Source organism: Bombus huntii, chromosome 4 (assembly GCF_024542735.1).
Source record: "Bombus huntii isolate Logan2020A chromosome 4, iyBomHunt1.1, whole genome shotgun sequence".
Lineage (NCBI taxonomy): Eukaryota > Metazoa > Arthropoda > Insecta > Hymenoptera > Apidae > Bombus > Bombus huntii.
Genome location: NC_066241.1, coordinates 13,089,040 through 13,107,061, shown reverse-complemented (window position 1 = coordinate 13,107,061; position 18,022 = coordinate 13,089,040). Strand labels below are relative to the sequence as shown.

Below are 18,022 nucleotides of genomic sequence, written 5' to 3'. Positions count from 1 at the left end.
GCTCGCGTGCAGTACTTGTTTACCATCCACTCAAAGCCGAAATTCATGCGCTTTATTTATTGAAGTAGCTTGAAAGCCTGATCAGTTTTTCTTTTTCTAAGTTCCCACTTATGTTACTGTCCATAATGTGTAAAGTTAAGGGAGAATAAAGCAACAGTTACTCGAAAAAAAGGTTTCGTCGAATAGAGTATGTTAAAGTATAAACATTATTGTGTTTAATGTTTTATCAATTTTCTTTCTTTTTATTAATATCACACATTCATTATTAATATTTAACGAATATACAGAATACAATAATATGAGTATAATCATTATAAAGATACAATTTTTTACAATAAGAAATTGAAACTTATCGGTAGAGGAAGTAATTCAATTTAAAACCGATCAATTCTATTATGTTAGTAGAATTAATAAATGACTAGTTCATCTACTATTGATAAAGAAGATTCCCTACGGTTCGAATCTACTATGTCGACATATCGTATTGTGGATTCCGATAAAAGGAATACTACAGTTATCGATGCATTTTATGACGTGCATAAAGTATTTCAGATGTCGCTAAACTACAATTTCAATTGCTGTAGTAGGTGAATGTGTAGTCTGTAAATTAATAACAAGTTTTTAAAATATTTTATTATAGTTGATATTTTTATTTATGAATATTAAATATATAAATAATTATACAAATTTTTTTACATTTATTAAGATTATTACTAGCTGTTATTACGATTGTGAAAAAATATACTATGATTCTTCGAAATGAAGTTGCACCTAAAGATTTAGGTATTTTTATCATTGCAGTTGCAGAAATGGTAGATGAAGTTTGTTTAAGTATTTGGATCTTTGGATACGAGAAGAAACCATGTGATAGGCATTTGGTTTGGTTAATTTATGTTTTAAGCGTTTGTAGTTATCAAAATATAATATTTTTTACTGTATTTTGTATCTTATTGTGTCATTAATATATGGGGTATACAATAACGCGTTTAATTATTAGGAACATTGATCTCTTACGACATAAGTGAAAAAATGCAAATGAAATTAAATACGCGACGCGAATCAACAAATATTGAAGTAATTGATGTAGACGATTTAGTTTTAACGAGAAAAGGCGGAGGAAGTATAATTGATCAACGGCCAGTTTTTTCACACGATGGAGAGTAAGTTTTAATTCAGCATATACAAAAATTATAATTTTTTTTGACGTTTAAATATAAAATTTCTGGTTGTAAACATGATGGTACTAAACATGTACTTCATTAATTTTGTTAATGAAATTATATGAGTAAATATCGTTATAAATGTTGGACTACGGTATTCAAGAACAAAGTTATAGTTAATATTTCTATTAAATAATACATATACGTTACAGAACATTATACATAGTATGGAAGCATGTTATAAGAGCTTACAGTACACAAACTGGAGATTTTGTTAAAGAATTAGAACCAGCAAATTACAGAATTGCAGGATTAATAATACATCCAGAAAATCCTAATCTGATCATTGCCTGTACAGAAAATGGAGAATTAAATTTTTGGAGTTGTCAAAGTGGCATTATCACAAAGAAATTGGTATAAACATTAAATGTATTTTTTACCATAATTTCCCTTTTTGAGGCTTTTATAAATCCATAATTGTTATACTTTTTACAGAAATTAAAATTTCAAATAGAGCCAAAAATAAAAACGTTTCACATTGTAAATTATAAAACTCATAATGGAAATGAGTTGCGTCAAGTGCTTGTAACATATATTTCCAAATGCAATACAAAAATTTATATAGTGTTATTTGATCTAGATAATGGAGTTTGTGCAAAGTCTACATGTATATCGTAAGAAAAATTTGCACTTCAATAATTATGAATGAAGCTCTTATTATGTATTATTTATGTGATGTATTATTCTTACATATTATTACAGGACAAAATCTTATGAATACTATGTTGATATAATTGGTAATCATGGTGAAAATTTAATAGCACTCCTTCATGATGTAGATTTGCATATATTGAATCCATCAAGAAATTTTGTTGATAAATTGTATGTATTATACTTAAGAAAAATTATTTAACATTAAAGACAAACTGAAATTTTCAATAAAAAATACTTATAAATGCCACTGTATTTCATGATCGCAGACATAAGACAGGTAAAACAGGTAGAATACCAACGTGTATTGCTGGACATCCAGAAGAAGAATGTGTTGCCACAGGAGATACAACTGGTCGTGTCGTAGTATGGAAGGGTTTGTTTCAAACAAGACCTTATACAGCAGTTTATCATTGGCATACATTACCTGTTACAGAAATAGCATTCAGTAAATCAGGTAAGATATATATTTCTTATATTTTTTTAAATTTCAACATGTACAATAACTGTATATACCATAAAAATTGCAGGTGGTCACATGTATACAGGAGGAGGAGAATGTGTTCTAGTGAAATGGGTTTTAGCAAATTCACATCAAAAATCCTTCCTTCCTCGATTACCTGCACCTATTAAACACCTTACTATTGCTCCTGATAATTTATATGTGGCTGTATCTACTTTAGATAATGGTATGAATATTTTTAGATATTTAAATCTTTAGATCTATTTTAGATAGATGAAATATATTTATAAAATATATCTATATTCATAGGTATCGTGGTTGTAAATCCACAAAGAAAATTGACATCAGTTATACAAAATTTTACATGGGGCGTGACCTTATCTTCTAAAGATTTATTTCCTGCTGGCCTTATCGTTGATCCACGTACGAATTGTTTAGTTTTAAATAGTCGTACAGGACATGTTCAATTTTATAATACCCATACGAAAAGTTTATTATATAATGTGAGTAACAGTGTAATATAAAACAGGTAAAAAATTTACGCTATGTCGTTTATTAACTTGTTAATAAATTTTCAGATAAATATTACGGCACAAAATTTTTTAACGCAAGAACGTAATGTACTTATTATAAACACGGAAGTTACAAAGATAGCAATAAATCATGATGGTATGTGGATGGCGACTGTTGAAGAACGAAACGATAAAATGTCATGTATAGAAGTGAGGCTGAAATTTTGGATGTATAACGTTAAACAACAACAGTAAGTACAAGATATGCATTCTTGATGTGTAAATATTAAGTTTCTGTGTTGTCAACCTGTTAGGTTCGCATTAAACACGTCAATCGAGCTTCCTCACGATGGCGGTGTGAATGCTTTGCACTTCCAACCGTGCATGTTATTCGGTGACGAGGGAACACTGGCAGTTACAACAGGCAGAGATAGAAAATTCAAATTATGGCATCTTGTAGAACCTTCATCTTTACACAGTATGTAAAAGTTATATTGTAATGAGAGAATTGTAGTATTAAACTTTAAGATTATATTTGTTGTAGAAAAAAATAAATGCTGGCAGTGCCATAGTGTAGGAGATTACAGAAATCTGCCTGCAACGGATGCTGGTTTTTCAATTGATGGTTCATTAGTTGGTATTGGTTTCGATTCTAGTCTAACAATATGGACTCCCGATACTTGTACGTTTAAATGTAGCCTTACACACTGTCAATATCAGTATCCAGTGACGTAAGTTTTATGAAAAATAGACCTTATAATAATCATAAGAACAGCATTGGGATTATTATATATATTTTACTAGGCGAATTGAATTTGGAAAGCAAGATGCTTGTCATCTTGTGGTAGCAGTTTCCACGCAGCATATTGCGGTGTGGAACATCCTATCGCTTACGTTAATATGGAGCGTACCTCTAAAAATTGCAACTCTTACGGCAGATCCGAAATCAACGTACATGGCTGTTTTCACCACCGATAATTCACGTAAATATATAACTTGCTTTAAAAGATACCCAAATTTTTATTTTTGCATAGCAAGTAATCTATTAATTTTAGTGTTTGTATTCACACCCCACAAATCGACACCCGTCTACACAAGAAAAGATTTTATCGAAAATAATAGTTTCATTTTGGGAGCCACCTTTGTACCACATTTACAAGTGAAACGAGATTCATCGTACAGATCGTGGCAACGAAGATCGCAGCTTTTCTTTTTAGATTCTAATCAAGTATGTACACGGCAAATGTATGCAAAACGTATTGATATAAAATATCTGTACATTTATTGAATCATCCAATACAATGATCATATGTACTATATATATTTAATTGTTTTATCAATAGGAATTATTAACGTTAGAACCAGAATCCGAAGTGACTATTTCTCTTGAAATTTTATCTACGAATGCAACAGTTCCTGCGACCGCGTTTAGCAATTTAATAGCGAGCACAACTACCACAGACAAGGAAGTACCCGCTCTATTTATGCACGAACAACTGAAAACAGGAAAAGGAATGGTGAAAGAGGTAAGTAAAAAAAATATACCTTTGCAATTTATGTTTATAATTAGTGGACGTATGATTCGACAGGTAGGTGATATTCATCTGAAAATAATTTCGTGATAGAAAAAATAATTTTATTCTAGAACATATTCTCATTTTACAATGAGATCAAAGAGCGTTTATATATACACAATTTCTCGTAAAATATAGTATAAATAATTAAGTAGGAAATATAGAAGTACAAGTAATATTAATAACTTAATACAATATATAGTAATCTTTATCAAAGTTTTAATCTTAGGAAAATGGAAACTGTTAATCCCGTAAGATATTCTCATCTTTTTATCTATCTTCTTTCCCGTTTCTATTTTATACAAATTAAAAGATGAAGATAAATTTTGAAGTCTTGGAAATACAGTCTTGCAGTAAATAACGAGACATGAAGAATTAAATTAAAATCTATGCAAGTTGCATTTATCAACTAAGTTCATAAGTAATTCCAAAGTGTTATTATGGCGTGCCACATCTCATTTCATTTTTATATAAGTTTGAGTATTTGCAGCAGAACATTTAGAACAGCTGGTCGATGAAACTTGAAATATTGTGACTTATTCGTTGCGGTCGTCCATACGGGATTGCGATGAGTTTGTGTTTGTCAGTGTTTCCTTCCTAAACGGTAATTCCGACACCGGCGTACGAGATCGAATTTTCTGTAGCGTAAACAGTGCCACTGTGGGATCTGTCGCATATTCTCGATCGCCTGCAAGTTATACATCTTAAAAAAATAATTGGTAACGTTTAATAAAACTTAAAGAACTGTGTGCACTATGAAACAAATATATAAATAAATTGAACAATCGTTTCGATAAAAGGAAGTCGCAATTTAAAATGTTCCTTTTTTATGCAAATTTTATTTATAAATCACTTTTATCATTTCTGTTTTAATAATTGTGACGTTTTTTTTTTATTTAATTTTAGAATTTAATTTAAAAATTATACAAAATTAAAACTATGATATATTTCAAGTAATTTAACATCATCCTTCCGTTTCTCAATTATATTACAATTTTAATATCGCTATGAAATATTAAAAAAAATTGTGATAAAAATATTTGTGAAATAGAATCTCGAGATTGTGACTTTGGAGGAATTAATTATAATCGAACGATTCGAACGGAATTTTCACAAGCATGATTTCTGTTTACGGTACCACCTACAGTTCGGTTTGATTAGATATACCAATACAAGTAGAGAAAAGAGATTGATTTAATAAGTACCATTCGCGAGCAACGTCCACTCGTGCTTGCAATATTATCATATGCATCCCACGTGCTTATAAGAAGGGAAACACGGAATTCCATTTATTTCTATTGATTTCTCTGTACTCTGCGTAAAAGATTAAACAAAAATTCCTCTTTATTTAAAGAAAAGAAATATTTCACACAAATTAACAACTTATGAAACAGTCAACGTATGATAATTAATTGGAAATCCAATTATAGCTCTATATCTAATTGAGAAAATCTTTGTTGTATCTATATGAATATCGATGACCGAATTATGTCATTTCAGGCGAAATTATCGCCATACACGTGTATTATGTGTTTCCCCTTTATCTATTTGCTCCATTTTGTCAATGCAAACTCGCGCGACCTAACGATAACATTTTCTGATTGCCAGAAAATCATGACTTGTTTGAAATTATCGTTTTTTTAAACGATAGAACGATTATTTCTTTTTTTTCTTTTTGCGAAAACAAGAATTATAATGAAGATTATAATGAAGCAATGAAAAATTAATGCAATGAAGAAAGCTGCATCATTTTCAGAGACTACATTTTGATTTAATAGTTTCTGGATATTCACCGGACATCACCGGTTGCTGTATAATTGGCTGACTCACGAACGTGTCTTCCTATACTTATCCGCTTTATCGTTCTTTTCACCGCATCTACGTGCCTAATTCGCAGAGAGGAACGCGACTTTATGAGTCAAAGCCCCAAGCAGATGCCCACGCGCCACTCTCAGCACGTGGTTACGTTTCAAACAAGATTTATATCAAGAATTGATGTATTAAACCATCTACAGGAAAGAATAGAATAGAAAACGAGATGCAGAATGTGATAAATGGACCACGATGGAACGTTGATGAAAGACGTGTACCATTACGTTTAACAGATCAAAGTAACACAATAAATGTATCATCTTCAACAAATTTAAATAATCAGAGATAGTTGAAGTAACTTGTCAGCGTTATTCAAGTGTAAGTTACACAATTTCACTGAAAGTATATGAAGAGAGGTACTCACTATCTCTGGATTGCCAGCAGGATATGCAGACGTGGTAACCATTAGGAAGAAGACGACTATCAGGATGCACACAGAATTCCACGCTGTTAACTTCATGCCCGAAATTGTCGTAGATAGACGTCGGAAGCTACTTCTTCTATTCTCTCTTGATACACGAGATAATTTAGTTGAAGAACGTGGTCACCAGCTTGATACTTCAGTGTAATATTTGAAAAATTCTGCCAATCACAAAAGCCCAAAAGTTACTTTCAACGAAGAATATCAAACAAATTGCAGAATATCAAGATCCCGATCTCCTCTGTTTAAATTTACCTTTTATTTTCTTCTTTTGCTTTACACTTGATTGTATCGAGGAATAGACACCGCTCACAAGGATATCTTCACAGTAAAGTAGAAGAAAAGATGATAACGTGTTGCTCGATAAAACGATGGAAAAAGAGTCACAACGATGAAGAGTTTCTTGGCTGAGCGTTCAACGTAGAACTGACTTTGGGAAGTGGCCTCGCCATGATTTAATATAGGAGCTACTTCTCCGCACTCCCACCCTCTCACGGCGTTCCAGTTGTCCCTCTGACCTAGGGCATTGTCTTCGACGGAAAAACCTTCGGCACGCGTCACTCAAGGAATCGTCTCGATCTTCCCGGAAATCGTCCAAGTACGTGATAAAATTGCAGGCTGAATAATTCTTTCAAAAATCTCAACTTTCAACACCTAACACATAGAAGAATTCTTTCAAAGGCCTGAAAACATTGAAAATCACAACGAACATATTGGTATCTTTTTGTGAAATAATTATAGAGGAGATAAAGGCGAAGAAAAGAAACAAATAATATTTAGTCTCACTCGTTCACTTCTCTTTCAGGATGATAAGAAATTTGTAATTGGCCAACAGGGTGGAGATAGAGGCGAAATTCAGAAATAAACTGACCGTTTGATATCACGCAAACATTCCAAAGAACAATGGAGATCGGTCTCAAGAAGGGATGTCCACATGTACCGCTACAAAATCTCATTGCTTTAAGGCCAATGCAAAATCAATAGACCGAGTTTCCCTTATCGTGACCAAGCTGGTGCAACAAGTAGACGGGAGAGAAAGAGAGAGAGAGAGAGAAACTCGTTTGAACTGTCTCGTATACGATGTCGGTCTGCGTGTGATCATTTAAATGAACGCGATAATATCAGCTTGTCTAAAAGTAAAATCTTGCCCCATTTGGAGAACGCCTTTAGTGTCTGGAGGCTAAGCAAATTAAGGATCATCACATGAGTTTCTGCGGTCCTTAAGGCCGCATGATCCGCTAATGATGGCGTTATGGAGAACACGGACGCAGCGGATAATTAATTCTACAAGATCGTTCAGAGACCTATACGCGTTATTTTTTTTAACGTTTATCGAGAGAATCTATTAGAAGATATCAATTTTTTTGCGGGGAACTAAACGTTTTTAATGACTGTTTTAAAGAAAGAAAAAACTATTTTCACTATTTATATAGTTTTGGCTAGTTAAATTTTTCATATTTATAAGAGATATCTTCCTGTTTCATTTTTTCCAAATAATGTGCTAGGCATATTTTGTATATTTTTCTAAATAATCATAAAGATATTTTGAAACGTGCTTAGGAGCATTTTCAGTTTTGAAGACGTATAAAAGCGGACACAAAGCATCTCGTAGCTATTGATTAATTAGGTAGGTCTACGTCGTTACTTAAGATTCACAGTACACGGATATCCGCTAGCTCACAGCTTTCTTGCATATTGCGTCAATTCTGTGGAATAGTAGAGTTAATTGCTTATGAACCACCTGATGACTGTTCCTTATTTATGTTACGTTACGTTCTATATTTTTCTAGAAATGCATAACAAGAAATCAAACACGAACCCTAGCATTTTTCTAAATTACAAAACAATTTCTCTCTTCGGTAACAATAATTTTATATTATTTCCTATCATTGCTATATATATTCTCACTTTTTTGCTAATATCAACAATTTAATCTTAGACGTGCGAAATAATTAAATTTCATATTTCTAAATCTATCCTGATGGACTATATTAATCTAATATTAAACATCCGCTGCTCATAATTAAACAGTTTAATATATCGTTATATAAGTTTCATATCTCTATTTATTCCAATTTATTAATTCATTCGGTATCAATAATTTATCTTTAACTTTCTCTTAATGTCTCTCAGTCTGCGGCCACAGTCATTTGCCCCGACAAAAATGATAGATCGTCGTGCGCACCAGTCGGAGCGAAGCTTCAGATGTGCGTAATAAGTTTCCGATTTTTCGGATAGATTAACGAACTGGAAAGCAAAGTTCCAACAGCCGATGAAGAATCAAAACTTTCGACAGTACGAGCCTTTATTCATTCTCGTTACGGTGCACAATGGAGAACGATGGTTTTCAACGTCGCTCCGGAATTGTTTGCAAATGTTGCGGTAAAATCAGGTCAGGACGAACCTGTTGAGGAAGCTAGGAACAAAGTCTTATCTCCCGCGGGGGCTGTCCTGATATTGTTACGTTACCTATTAATAAAATCGTATTCCCCTCGCGTGTAGGTGTATATCGGGACGGGTATTCTATCTAATCTTTTTAGATTGTTTCAAACTGGTCGCCATTCTCCCGTAAACTTGCACAGCGGTGCATTGTTCCTTCCCGGTGAATCTGCCGGTGTATGACGCCCTCGTGAATTTCGACGAGATCGAATTATAACGAGAAATCTAATAAAAACAAGCGGTCCGATCCCAGTGACCTTGGAAAAAATAAAACGACGTTTGTAGTTAAACCTCTCTTCGAGGCATCTCTGTCTAAAATTGTTTTTTTCTATTTTCTAATGTTACTCGATGGACAAAAGCGGAATGCAACGGTTTCGAGTTTGGGAACCCATTGGTTCAAAAGTTATCAATATGTGTGACTCGATTTGGCAAGTCGCCTTGCGATGCGACCCGATCGCCGGAAAGATACGTGGCCCAACCAATACTACAGCGATAACGCTCATAGTGTCAACAAAGCTGAACACTTAAAAATTTAAAGATCTATCTCCATTCCATAGGACAGAGTAAGCCGTATTGTTGACTAAGACGGTATTTTATTTTGTCAAGGTCGTAGAGGTCCCACTGCCTGTTTTTATTATTTTTCTCGTTATACGCGCGTCACCAACAAGGTAATTAAAAAAGGTTTCGTCAAAATCCACGAGGACGTCACACGTCGACAGATTGACCTTCTTCCCAATTAAATGCACCTTTGATCCATTTACATGTTTCGATTTTAATTTCGTTAAGATAATAGCTCTGTCAATTTATATGCTTAATACATTTGTTGATATTTGCACATTCGGTGACGCGTACGTTGCATCGATGCAGCTATTTAAAAAGTACTACTTATGCGTATATCTCGTGAGCTTAAAAACACCGGTAGTGAAAAAGATGGTGTAACTCTAAAGATAGGATAATACTTTAACAGTAACGTGTTAAGCTGTTCGTATTTTTAATATAATAAACGTTAATTATTTATCGTTGATTTAGCTAACATTTTAATATTACAATTATTTAGAGAGTTTTGTATATTATATGCACGGAATATCCCAGTAAGAGTTAATTAAAGGAAACTCTACGAAATAATATCATACAAAATACTAAATACCGTGCAACTATATTAGACATCTCAATGGTAATCGATGAAAAGGGAAACTCTGTGAAATACTATTATACTCTGTTAAGATACTAAATATAGATAGTGTATGTTTCTCGGTACTATCGCTTGTGTTTTGCTTGATGAAACATGCGTCTTTTCTAGCAACTTTCTGGCGAAAACTGGTGTATACCGAGAAGAATATTCGTGTAGGTTGTAAGAGACGCGTCAACCTAGATCTGAAGTAGAAGATTGCAGGAATTGCAGAAATTTTCGTTCGGGGGTGTGCCTGCGTCAGCCTTAAGACTAATTAACTAATCGGATGTCGCGAGCGTCACAAGTATTACCGAAGAAGTAAACGCACGTCAAATATCATACGTATATTTCCCAATTATAGTTAGCTCCTTACTTGAAATGTTTTTTTTTTCTTGTTTCTTTCTTTATCGTCTTTAATTCGTTGTTTATTTTTATCTAGGTAAACGAACATTTTTATTTAAAAGGAGCATTTTATTTATTTATTTCTTTTTTTTTTCAAAAAGATATTAAGCACATTTTGAATGTATTAAGAACTGCGTGAATTTCGATATTTAAGATAATATTAATTATGCCTTTCAGCTTCTCAGCGTCTCAGCCCACACATTACCGCCCATGAAGATGCTTTGTGCATCATTCATCACATCTCTGCTCTCGCCATCTGTGTCAAAAACTCGATCACCCGACGATAGAATCGAGAGGTAATTTAATGAAACATTGTAATTAATAAATTATATGTATACTGTATGGATATGTTTACACATTTATTCTGAAATTGAAAAGAACAACAATAACAAAAGTATATAAAATTTTCAAAGTGAAGTATTCGTTGTAATAATTAGTAAGTCAAATAAAACTCTATTAAGTTAACTATATTCATAGGAATGTAAAATAGCATTAAGATCCACAGTCTAATTGTGAGAAATGTTTGGAAGTGATCTATTATAATTGAGAAATTAAAACTACTTAAAGCTTTAAGTAATAGATCTTCAAGTGCTAGCCTTGAAATGATAACTTAGTAGTTAGTCGATTTTGGACAAATTACATGCTTTTCATTTTGATTTGCTTAGGGATGAAACAATCCAGAATGACGAAGAGTCAGAGGAAAGCGAAGAAGAACTATCACGACCGGAAAATCGTGAATCCCCACCTGTAGCTGAAATCGATAATGTCGATGAGACAAAAGTACAACTTGTCGATCACGATTGGTCTTTCCTTAGAACTATACTTCCAGATCGAGAGGAGATTGAACAACAATTGATAGATGACAATCTTGAACCAACTTTACCATCTGAAAATATTTATAATGTAGTGTGAAGATTTTTATTTCTACGATACACGAAAGAGGAATTGTTTATACAATAATTGGCAAAAAAATAGTGATTATAGATTTTTTAATAAATTATTTAAACGAATACAGAAACAAGAAAGAACAACTTTTATTTCATAAATTCTATTTATGATATTACTTTATTGTGAACAATGTCCATATATAAATAATGTACATACAGTGGAACACCATGTAACGATTAATTAATACAATGTGATTTAAATTTTAAAATAAAAAATTTGTCATAAAGTGTGAGTAAGAAAACTTGTTATTATGTAATAAAAAATTTCATAACGTTATGTCGGTTTTGGTAATTTATCTAATCGGAAACTGAACTCAACCAATTCAGTAACAGTTTCTGATAATCGTTTTCTATATACCGGATCAATTTTCATTATTTTAAGCACTGTTTCGTTTCTATTTACAAATTCAAACTCATGATAACTGTCAGAATTATTCATAATTTCTGCACCTACTTTTTCATCCAATAACACAGTCTGGAAATATATAGCTGCAGTGATTAGAGCACATAATCTCTGCTCTTCCATCCCTTCAACTAATTCTGACCAAGATGGAACTTGCACAGAAACTGATTTTGCTGAGGTCAGTGTTTCACACAACACACTATAGTAATGCTTCAGCATAGCCTCTTCCCACTTTTCTCTAAAATCACGATCAGCGCAAAGATACAACAATTGTATCACGTCGTGCGCCAGAGGAGAATATCTTATTAGCTGGAAATCTACCAAAAAACACTTGGGAGGTACTGTGTTACTGAACATCAGATTATTCCCCCATAAATCTCCATGACTAATAACATTTCTTTTTGTAGCTGACATTTCTAAGGCTGCGTATACTTCTTCACAAGCTTTTGGTATCATACTGGCATCCAGACCAAGGTGTTTAGCTACAGCAACTATGGCATTCACACTTACTTGAAACCACATTTTAGTCTTGCCAGTCTCAGAGAAAGCATTCTCAACGAAAGCATGTGGATACATTTTCTTCAAAGACTTTCCAAAACGTGCTTCCACTAACAGAGAGGATGCATGCATTCTGGCAATGGATGTTAAACTGGATACAATGAGCTCTTTGTCGAATAACCTATTCCTCAACGAATAGCCTTTAACACCTAAATCTTCAAATACCAGGAGATTCTCCTTGACCAAGAAACAAGTTGCAGTCCATGGTTCATCTTTATACTCATGATACAGTTGAGGAAATATATCACGATAGAAGATTTTCTCCTTTAGAAAGACACATTTATCAAGCACGTATTCAGCTTGACTGGGTACATCGTACGGCACGACTTTAACGAAGAAGGACAGGATCTCTCTCCCATTTGCGGTTTTGACTTCCACGTTGAGCTTCTGATGTGATCCCAAAAATCCGAGCTTCCCATCAGAATATGATCTCAAGAAAAATTTGTGCACCACTGTGTTGCTGCCTGTTGCATGTTTCACTAAAGCTTGTACATCTTGAAGGGTGAATAAATTTCGATAAGCATCCACATTAGATAGATGTTGTCCGCTGATCGAGTATTCTGGCGCGATTCGAACCTCCAGCTCTGATTTTGACATGGTTGAGGAAGTAACTATCGTAACGACTGATCCTCTTTATATAAGCATCAACCATAAGCTACTTTCCTTTTTAGACCGTAGGTATCTATGATGAATTTACAACAGGGTACTTGTACCTGTTTTTTGGCGTGTATATTTACCGACAATCAGTGCTGAGATAAAGCGGCAACGAGACAAAAGATCTGTGCGCCACATGATTCGGATTACGCTACTATCGAGTACGTGTAAACATCGTAATGTTTGCTCTGTCTCTTCATTCTATTACGCATGCTAAGCCTGTGCAACAGCTAACTTTAACGCTAAAAAAAGCAATAACTGACACGGTCACATAAATCGTTCTTTGTCCACGTTCTAATACTTTAATTCATGAAGATTTGGATTTTACGCTATTCTGTCTCGACGAACAAATAACCAATACGGTAACTCGAAGATGCTTAAGATACTGGCACCCATGAAGAGACCAATCGCACTTCCAACAGAAACTAAAAATAACAAACAATCAGATAACGTAACGTTGTAAGATAATATGGTACAAGGTGTTTCAGACATTGACAAATTTTAGAAACATATAATAATATTTGAAATATCAGAAAAGCTTATTACAAATATAAAGTCAAATTTGTTTGGTTATTGTAATATAATGGATACTAACTTCTCCATTCTAGCTTTATGTCCATACAAATATCAAAAATAAAAATTTGCCTACATGGTAATCACAGTAGAGGAATTCATATGTCAAACAATTGATAATCAAGGAAAATAATAATGAGTAATTCAACATACTAATTATTTTACGGTCTGTATATATCTTTATCTCAAAGAGAAAATTTGTTACTTTATAAAATAAACTTTTCTTTTATTCTGGCAGTATGGTTATAATTATATGGTTGTAATGTTCCATTAATTTATGTGATTATGTTTTCCCAATTGCTTCGTCAATGTCGGAAGAACAGCTTGTTTAATAGTTGATAAAAATAGCGCTGATAATGAAAAGATCTGTAAAAAAAAATGCGCGAGAAATATTCTTCCTCTACATCTATATAATATTTTATTACAAATGACTAAATAATTGTCACTATTAATTACTATTGTTAATCGTTTACCTATAACGTCTAAAAGATCGTTAACCACATATCGACGATAACGCACCGTTGGATGTGATAGCAAGGTAAAATGAAGTCGTGCATACATTTGACTCGGAGTATCATATTCAGAGGGTTCCAATCGATTTCTGCAATACAAAATACCACTTATACTTAAAATCATTATAAATTAATTTGTAAACAAATACAAATTAACAGATATTTTGTGTCTAATATAGTGCTTAGAAGAGATAAAATAATTACTTTCAAAAGAATGAGTGCTACATTGTACGATACAAGCGATCTTAGGATATTTTAATATTTTCAAGATATTCCACGCTAATTGTCTTTCAATTAATGCCTTTCTTCAACTCCACAAGTGCGTTCAAACGTGTTCATACATAAAATAAAGGGAACTATACTATCTCATGCAAAACTTTCGATCCGAGCATAATATTTTTATAGAATTCGTACACGAGCAACAAAGTCCCTTCGCAATCCGGAAGACATTCTTCGTCCCTGAGCGATTGCAAGTCGATATTCGTTTTATTGGCTATTATGCAGACCGTCTCGGTGCCGTTGCAAGCTCTTGCCCCTTGGGGTACGAGATAATAAAAATTCACGCATCCGCAAAGCTTTATCATTCGTTCTATAATTACCTAGCGATAAATACCACTTAATTTATTAGTGCCGACATATAAATCAAGCTCCGTCGGCCAACAATGGGCAAGGATTATTGTATATTCGAAAATACATCGGTGTAGTTACGACAAAAAAAAAAAAGATTGACGTACTTCCAGATAGCACGAGTCGCTACTGTAAATGTTAAATAGATTGTTCGCTCGTATTTCGTCGCGAAACCGACAGCCCCTGTGCTCAGCAGCAATATTCTTCACGCCAACCTCGTTGAACGTGTCTTTCATTATGAACTCGACTCGGGTCGTTTTTCCGGCTTTTATACGTATCTCGTCCATCCCCACATTGTTAAGCATTGGTAACTTCAAATTATTCAAAAGATGTACCTGTAAGTGTATAATTTTTGTATCGAGTATTTCTTTTCTTTTTATTTTGAAACAGTATTATATAACAGTATTTAAAACCAATATAGTAATTTATAACAGGCTCTCTAGTTTGATTTATAAAGTAATACGTACCATTTTGTGCATTGAACTTACAACTAAAAACTACTTTTGAAGAAACATGTTTGATTAGTATTAAATTTTAAATGATGCAAGCTTTTAATTAATTGTCTCGAGGATATAAGAAGGATCAAATTTTATCAATTTGTGTTTCTTTAAAGCTGCTTGATGATTCATTAATGGTGTATTGTATATCATGTGAACGCGTCCTCAGCTAATTGATGAAGCTAACTGTAATGCACATGGAACATTTTATCAAAAGATCAGACTATGTTTAGATACTTTAAATCTTTGTTTATATATTTGCTTTGACTTTTAAAAAAAACCTTAATTACGCGCTGCCGTATTTCTTTAAGGATAACTGTAACTCTCTGATCAATACTTCCTTTTGGATCACCCAATATTGTTCCTTCTATTATTTACTCTTGCAAAAACACGTGAGGAAGTGATTTACTTGTTTAAGTATTAAATTAATGACCGAATTATAGCTAATATTTTTTAAATAAAATTAACATTAAATTATTTAACTTGTTAACCAACCTTTTAAGTAGGGCGAGTTAAGTCGCCACTCGGATATTATTAAATATAACAATTTTTTATTTATAGATCTATTTTTAATGCTGTTTTTTATTAAAAATTAAGCATATCATGTTTGTATCTACAAAGACTAAAATCGACCCAGCTATTATTAATTCGTTTTCATTAAGTTCTAACTCTATAATTATACTAGTTTTTTTATTAAAATGTGATCCAGTTAACTGAATAGAAATATTATTAAAAAAAAAAAAACAAGTACGAACTGTGAATCCAGCGAAAAGATATTTCTTCATCTTTGCATCTAATCGAATATCGACGATAAGATCGCCGTACTTCACGGTGCGATTCACAAAGAAATGTACGCCGGGTTTCAAATGGAACGTATTCATCGCGATGCAATATCCCACGCCAGTTTTCCTCAGTTCCTGAAATTCAGTGCAGCAGTCGAATTTTACGTTGTTCCACGTGCATTCCGCTAAGAATTCTTCGCAAGGAACACGCATCTGTGATAAATAAAGGTAGAGAGATACATATTTACAGTATTTCAACTTTAGCGCCCGATAAATGTGATTATCTAACTGCAAGAAAATTAATAATCATTCACCTCTTGATAAAGAGACAAAAGATCTTCCGTCGATGCACGGAGGAAACTCGGGTTGGAATAATTGGTGAACAATCCCGGGTTTCTTAAAAAAAGGACAGATATCATTTAGAAAATAACAAATTTTTTATATTTTAATTTGTAATATAAGTAATTACGATTTCAAATATAATAATATTTTAAATTGCTTAATAGTAATACAAATTTCCTGTAATTAAATTTTAATGATAATGCAAAATGGCAAAATATTTCTTAAAATTTTAACGTACCTTTTGAAATATTTTTTAATGGCGGAAGTGGAAGTAATGCAAAAAGCAACCGTAGGAAAGGATGTTTGCCAATCAACATATGTAGTCTCGGTAGTTAAAGCAACAGGATATTGAATATAATTTCTCACTACATCATTAATCATATTTGCACAACCGTACCAAGACAGTGCACAAAAAATTAGCCAAAATAATCTGTAAATTAGTTGTAAAAATGTAAAGTTCCTTCGTCATTATTTAATTAAAATTATTTCTATCCCACTATATTAATTGTATATTTCATATTATAAATTTTCAATCTACATAAAAAAAAAGGAAGGGAAATTTAAAACATTGCATCGGTACATGTTAATAGTGTTAATTGTGATTTTTATAAATAATAATTTTTAAATAAACGCGTTTACCTTTCTATATACGAAAGCTGATCGTTCACAAGATATTTAACACCGTGGATAGTACAATTTGTTAAATATTGTTTGATAATTTTCCACCACCAAACGAATTTTACCTTCATTGTTATGCTAAACTAACGTTCTAGATTGAACTAATCGAATTAAATAAACTGCTTTCTTAATTATAAACGAATCGATTAAATATGGTACGAGTTATTTCATAAATTATACATACATTTTGATTTAATCACTGGATGCATGCATAAGTTTATGATTATTTTATTACGCGAGCTGAGCTTGTTTCATGCATTATTTTATATCTTTAGAGATCAATTGAATAGAATATTTCATTTTTATATTGTTTCACTTTTATTGCAGTAAGTATAGATAATTTAAACTAAATTAAATAAGTTAATAAAAAATTGATAGTAATTCGATAAAAATGGATAAAAGATATTTATAGTCATTTTTTATCGTTTCACTATAATTACAATAATTAAAACAAAAAATAAATTTTGTAAAAAGAGATATCAAGTTCCCTTCTCATTATGTTCTTTCCTTTTACCAATATATATATATTAATGTATTTTTATAATAATAAATTATAACGAATAGTAGCAGTAATAGTAAAAGTATTTGCTGCTCCATCCGTACATTAGTCAATGTTTCAGATATGATATTAGCCTGGTATAGTCCAACAAGTACACAAAATATACAAAAACTAAATTATAACAAATATATGAATTTAAAATTTCTTAATAATAAATAATTATTG

The 18,022-nt window shown here is 32.4% G+C and overlaps 3 protein-coding genes across 4 annotated transcripts; 1 reads left to right on the top strand and 2 right to left on the bottom strand.

Annotated features, from left to right (window-relative positions):
• Positions 1 to 816: 816 nt before the first annotated feature.
• Positions 817 to 11,905, top strand: LOC126864444 (WD repeat-containing protein 75). Of its 2 annotated transcripts, XR_007689171.1 has the most exons (16): positions 817 to 1,160; positions 1,373 to 1,574; positions 1,656 to 1,834; positions 1,923 to 2,042; positions 2,141 to 2,328; positions 2,402 to 2,560; positions 2,644 to 2,837; positions 2,913 to 3,097; positions 3,161 to 3,324; positions 3,391 to 3,577; positions 3,651 to 3,829; positions 3,902 to 4,074; positions 4,190 to 4,372; positions 10,453 to 10,641; positions 10,903 to 11,021; positions 11,391 to 11,469. XR_007689171.1 is itself a non-coding variant. In XM_050615808.1 (15 exons), exons 1-15 carry the CDS (start codon positions 1,030 to 1,032, stop codon positions 11,635 to 11,637), a joined length of 2,610 nt encoding a protein of 869 aa, XP_050471765.1. In that variant the 5' UTR covers positions 819 to 1,029; the 3' UTR covers positions 11,638 to 11,905. The 2 variants fall into 2 exon arrangements, 1 of the variants encoding a protein (XP_050471765.1); XM_050615808.1 differs by lacking the exon at positions 10,453 to 10,641 and having other exon boundaries at positions 819 to 1,160; positions 11,391 to 11,905.
• LOC126864449 (uncharacterized) lies at positions 11,723 to 14,130 on the bottom strand. The gene has a single exon (XM_050615816.1). It carries the CDS (start codon positions 13,228 to 13,230, stop codon positions 11,947 to 11,949), a length of 1,284 nt encoding a protein of 427 aa, XP_050471773.1. The 5' UTR covers positions 13,231 to 14,130; the 3' UTR covers positions 11,723 to 11,946.
• Positions 13,575 to 17,855, bottom strand: LOC126864458 (pickpocket protein 11). Its single transcript, XM_050615837.1, has 8 exons — positions 17,260 to 17,855; positions 16,859 to 17,050; positions 16,593 to 16,674; positions 16,252 to 16,491; positions 15,107 to 15,334; positions 14,787 to 14,971; positions 14,334 to 14,461; positions 13,575 to 13,712 (listed from the first exon to the last, which is right to left on the bottom strand). Exons 1-8 carry the CDS (start codon positions 17,367 to 17,369, stop codon positions 13,612 to 13,614), a joined length of 1,266 nt encoding a protein of 421 aa, XP_050471794.1. The 5' UTR covers positions 17,370 to 17,855; the 3' UTR covers positions 13,575 to 13,611.
• Positions 17,856 to 18,022: the final 167 nt, after the last annotated feature.